General features: G+C 42.8%; 1 protein-coding gene across 11 annotated transcripts in view; it reads left to right on the top strand.

Moving 5' to 3' along the window:
- The window catches only part of LOC311123342 (uncharacterized protein), a 32,305-nt gene extending 26,168 nt beyond the window's left edge, over positions 1-6,137 (top strand). For 7 of the 11 annotated variants that reach the window (XM_084197607.1, XM_084197611.1, XM_084197609.1 and 4 more), the window contains 3 exons: positions 259-375; positions 4,921-4,969; positions 5,260-6,137. In XM_084197607.1, the coding sequence (XP_084053733.1) occupies positions 259-375; positions 4,921-4,930 (127 nt within the window). In that variant the 3' untranslated portion in view covers positions 4,931-4,969; positions 5,260-6,137. Of the gene's footprint in view, positions 1-258; positions 376-4,920; positions 4,970-5,234 lie in introns of all 11 variants that reach the window. The other 4 variants (XM_084197613.1, XM_084197605.1, XM_084197606.1 and 1 more) reach the window with 2 other exon arrangements.

Here is a 6,137-nt window from a genome sequence, read left to right on the forward strand (position 1 = left end):
TTCTCTGAGAGTGAGGCAGATATATTATTACTGTGTAAAACCTAGCAGTACTACTTATTTCTCTGAGAGTGAGGCAGATATATAATATTACTGTGAAAAACCTCCAAACTCTTTCATAATTTCTTCAAACAATAAAAGCTAATTTACGAACTTTCTGAAAATGGATATATATCATTTTGGAATGAAACTCTTCTTAGGTTTCCCCATCTGAACTCAGAGTAGATGAGAGATGTAATGTTTGTCTCTGTTGTGTTGAAGTCCAATCAAGCAGGAGAGACCAGCCTCCCCTGTACCCAGCTGTGTGTCCATGAAGAGTGACTGGTCTATGGAACATCCTATAGAGTTTAGAGAGGGAGACTTTTCTACTGAACAAAGGTAAGAATAACTCATGGGTCATGGTCAGTGAGTTAAACAACACTGTCTCTAGTTATTTCCTCTCCTATTTTCCCATTTATTTTTGTTGTTTTCATAATCCATAGGCTAAACCTTTTTTCCATTTTCACAGTCCTGAAACAATATTAAACTGATACAACATTCCATTCCCTGTGTGTGTGTGTGTGTGTGTGTGTGTGTGTGTGTGTGTGTGTGTGTGTGTGTGTGTGTGTGTGTGTGTGTGTGTGCAAGTGTGTGCACTCCCTAGATGAGGAGATGTAATCTCTATCTTTGATTGCCGAGTCACTTTTACCCCTACCTACTGCATTGTTGGGAAAGGGCTCGTTAGTAAGCATTTCACGGTAAAGTGTACACCAGTTGTATTCAGCACATGTGAGAAATACAATTTGATTTGAAGGTCATTGGCAGAAACACGTCATTGGCTCTAATGGTCGTCTCGTGCAGAACAGCGCATGTTCGGATGTTGAAGCACTGTGGCTAGGAAAAACAACCTGGAAAGACAGGAACCTAGGAAGAAACCTAGAGAGGAACCAGGCTCTGAGGGGTGGCCAGTCCTCTTCTGGCTGTGCCGGGTGGAGATTTTAACAGTCCATGGCCATTAAGGCCAGATCGTTCTTCAAAATGTTCAAATGTTCATAGATTACCAGCAGGGTCAAATAATAATCACAGTGGTTATAGATATAGTTGCGACAGGTCAGTACCTCAGAAGTAAATGTTAGTTGGCTTTTCATAGTCGAGCATTCTGAGGTCGAGACAGCAGGTGAGAGCAAGAGAGAGAGAGCGATAGAGAGAGAGAGAGAGAGAGAGAGAGCAAGAGAGAGATCGAGAGAGAGCGAGAGAGAGAGAGAGAGAGAGAGAGAGAGAGAGAGAGAGAGAGAGAGAGAGAGAGAGAGAGAGAGAGAGAGAGAGAGAGAGAGAGAGAGAGAGAGCGGGAGAGAGAGGGAGAGAGAGAGTGAGAGAGAGCGAGAGAGAGAGAGCGAGAGCGAGAGAGAGCGGGAGAGAGAGGGAGAGAGAGAGAGAGAGAGATAGAGAGAGAGAGAGAGAGAGCTACAGTTAAAAAAAATAACCTGGCTGTTGTTGACAAGCATGGACCTATTCAGTTCATATCCATATTATTAATATTTAATTTCAGAGATTGAAATTACGACCCCATTCTCAGTAGCCTATTCCAGCAGGCCACTGGGCAACAGAAGCACTTCCTACCTCAACATCGTCTTGCTATTCATGTTAAATAAATGAATCTGTCAATTTGAACTAGGCAAGCTGCTAAATCATTCAGCTTACATCTTGCCTACATCTTGCCCAGGCTACTGGAGGCTGTCTGAAATAAGATGTAGGCCTATCAGGGGCTATGTTTTGGCCTAGTTTTCAGGCCTTGTGGGTGGGTTTTGAGTAGTCATTGGGCTAGAAAAAGTCATTGCATTAAATCGCCTGACTGTTTGGATATGTCTGTTAGTTAATGTTTTATTTATCAGAGATCATGAATAAAAGAGAACAATTGACATTCTAGAATGAGTTGTCACTGTGTTCACCACAACCAACATGCTGCGTCTCATTTTAGGGGTCAGTGGTCTAAAATGAGTCTCTCTGGAGAGAGAGAGGAGGGGGGCCCTGCCTCTAAAATGAGTCTCTCTGGGGAGAGAGAGGAGGGGGGCCCTGCCTCTAAAATGAATCTCTCTGTTGAGAGAGAGGAGGGGGTCCCTGCCTCTAAAAGGAGTATCTCTGGGGAGAGAGAGGAGGGGGGCCCTGCCTCTAAAATGAGTCTCTCTGGGGAGAGAGAGGAGGGAGGCCCTGCCTCTAAAATGCATCTCTCTGGGGGACATGAAACCAAAACTAAAACTTTTGTGTTTTTTCATCAGAAATGATTACTTATGGGTACCTTCAATATAACTATTGTAGATTTGAGATGTGATTTAAAACCATTGTTTAGCTGGAATGTAATGTTCGTATCCTGTATATTTGACTGTGATACGTGGTTGTCTCACCTAGCTACCTTAAGATGAATGCACTTACAGATGCAATATCTTAATTTGACCCAGTTTCTCACAGCAGGAAAATAATCCTGCAGCAACATCAAATGTGCATTTTTCGGTGGATTATAATGAAGGGATATTTTCTGAAGGGGTTCATACATTTTTCATCAGGGAAAATCAAGTCTGACATTTTAAAGTGGAAATTACACACTTTAGACGCCTTTATAAAGCCTTGTAGTGGTTTAATCATTTCTTTAAGCAATAGAAGCCAATGGGCCAACATTTCTGAAAATGGATATATAGCGTTTTGGAATGAAACTCTTGTTTCCCCATCTGAGCTCAGAGTAGATGAGAGATGTAATGTTTGTCTCTGTTGTGTTGAAGCCCAATCAAGCAGGAGAGACCAGCCTCCCCTGTACCCAGCTGTGTGACACACACACACACTGGACACACACAAACACACACACATACACACACACACACACACACTGGACACACACACACACACACACACACACTGGACAAACACACACACTGGGCACACTTACACTGGACATACACACACACACACTGGACACACACACACACTGTACAAATACACACACACACACACACTGGACACACACACACTGGACACACTCACACTGGACACACACACACTGGACACACACACACACACACACACACACCGGACACACACACACACATACACTGGACACACACACACACACTAGACACACACACACACTGGACAAACACACACACTGGACACACTCACACTGGACATACACACACACACACACACACACACACACACACTGGACACACTCACACTGTACACACACACACACTGGACACACACACACACTGGACAAACACACACACTGGACACACTCACACACTGGACACACCCACACACTGGACGTACACACTGGACACACACACACACACACACACTGGACAAACACACACACACACACACACACTGGACAAACACACACACTGGACACACTCACACTGGACACACACACACACACACACACAAACACACACACACACCGGACACATACACACACACATACACTGGACACACACACACACACACACACACACACACTGGACACACACACACACACACACACACTGGACAAACACACACACTGGACACAAACACTGGACACAAAAACAAATTGGACACACACACTGGAAACACACACACAGTGGACACACACACACACTGGACACACACACCGGACACACACACACACACACATATACACTGGACACACACACACACACACACACACACACACACACACACACACACACACTGGACACACACACACTGGACACACACAAACACACACATACACACACACACACACACACACACACACACTGGACAAACACACACTGGATACACTCACACTGGACATACACACACAAACTGGACACACACACACACACACACACTAGACACACACACACACAATGTACACACACACACACACACACACACTGAACACACACTGGACACAGACACACACTGGACACACACACACACACACTGGACACACACACACACACACTGGACACACACAAACATACACACACACACACACACTGGACAAACACACACACTGGACACACTCACACTGGACACACACACACACACACACACACTGGACACACACACGCAGGACAACCACATACAGACACACACACACCGGACACACACACACACACATACACTGGACACACACACACACACACACACACACACACACACACACACACACACACAAACACACTTGGGACACATATACACACACTAGACACACACACACACACTGAACACACATTCACTGAGCCCCTCTACACACACACTGGACATACACACACACACACACACACTGGACACACACACACTGAACACACACACACTGGACACACACACACACTGGATACACACACACACTGGACACACACACACAAATACACTTGATACACACACACACACTGGACAAACACACACACACTGGACACACACACACACTGGACACACACACACACACACACTGGACACATTTCCATGTGTTGTATTTTGATGAAAGGAAATCCCATATAGCCTACTGGACAGGACTTTGCTATGGCATCTTCTGTTTGGGTGTCTCAGGTCAGGTCTGAGCCATGATCAGAATGTGTCTCTGTGTCTATTTCCAGCCCTGCCATTTCTACCTGTTATATTTAAAATCAACACTGAGCTTTTTCATGTTATAATCTGTTATTTATCAAATCTGATAGTAAGATATTGAAACCATATACAATTTGCACTAGAAATGGTTGTAATGAAAACCTGGGACACTCCTATAGACCTATGGAATTGTGAGGAGGGGAAAATTATGTATTTCTGAAAAATATCAAGTAATTTAGGGTTTGAAGTCAATTCTTGCGTGGGAAACTGCAGTCTGGTTTGTTTGTCTGAGTGAACAGAGCAGTTGGGGGAAGGGAATACACATACAATGTTTCAATCTCCAACTGTCTTGTTTCACAGACTCCTGTGAGAGAGAATATAGTAGACGGTTGCTGTCAAAAAGTGATTGGTGAGTTTTCCTGTGTCCTGTGTTTATGACCTTTTAAGGACATCCTGTCCGGATGTTCTCTTCACTATTTAGGGTGTGCTTATGTAACTTGATAGTGCAGCTGTTTCTTTGAAGAAAAGCACATTGATGAGGAATATATGATCTATTATGCTGTGAGAGAAAGAGCACATATTTACCTGATTTGTTAAATATTAATAGTTAACAATGAATATGATTAACAATAGCAGAGACATTTCTTAACTACCAATGCTGCGCTTTTGGTAAGGATGGTTCCCTCCTGCTCCCTGCAGCTGGTCTGGGCGTGTAGTCAAGGACATGGGATAGAGATCAACTGGAGGAACAGGTAGACCTGGATTGTTTCAATTTCTCGTTGCTTCCACACAGCCACAAGAAGAAAACATGGTGGCTCCTGATCTGTCAGGGAGGGGCGTGCTTGGATGAAAAGCAGAGATTGTTTTGGACAATTTGCAGAACTTATGAAGAGCTATATTAATCCTGTTGACTCTGTATTAACTTCTGCCTGCAATTGCATAACTAAAGATATTTTACATATACTCAGAAGCCGTTGTCTGTGTCATTTTCTAAAGTTTAAAGTTTGTTTAAGAATAAGAGAATATCAGCACTGTGCAAAGAACCCTCTACAACATGTTTGAAATAAAAAGTAATGGCCTGGTGATTGATGTGTCGTGTACTGACCTAGTTGAACTTAAAGTTTGAACTGTTTGAAAAATGTGAAACAGTTGGGAATTTTTGTAGTGAACTTGTGGATCTGCTGTGTAGTGAGCTTGTGACCCCTTGTAAAAGTAATTTCCGGGTAGGTCTGCCTGAGTATAAGTAAGTGTTAGACTTGTCCTGTGAATACTACGAGCGACAAGAAACATCAGGAGAGATCAACCACAGAAAACTCCAGAAAACACGTCTCCTAGACCAATTCTAGGTGTGTTGTGTCCTTCATGAATCAAAAATGCTGATTCTGTTTTTTTTTCTAAGAAAAACATTATTATAATAATTATACATTTATTGTTTAGTACGGTGTAGTTTTTTGTAATAATAATGTTTATGATACATAGGTTTAGTAGTAAACATTAGTGTCATAGTTTAATATTCAATATTGTATAGTGAACTTTAATAATTTGTATATGTATGCTTACATTTCTGAAGTAACAAT

The sequence above is a fragment of the Coregonus lavaretus genome (assembly GCF_964263955.1).
Source record: "Coregonus lavaretus genome assembly, contig: HAP1_SCAFFOLD_293, whole genome shotgun sequence".
NCBI classification, from domain to species: Eukaryota; Metazoa; Chordata; class Actinopteri; order Salmoniformes; family Salmonidae; genus Coregonus; species Coregonus lavaretus.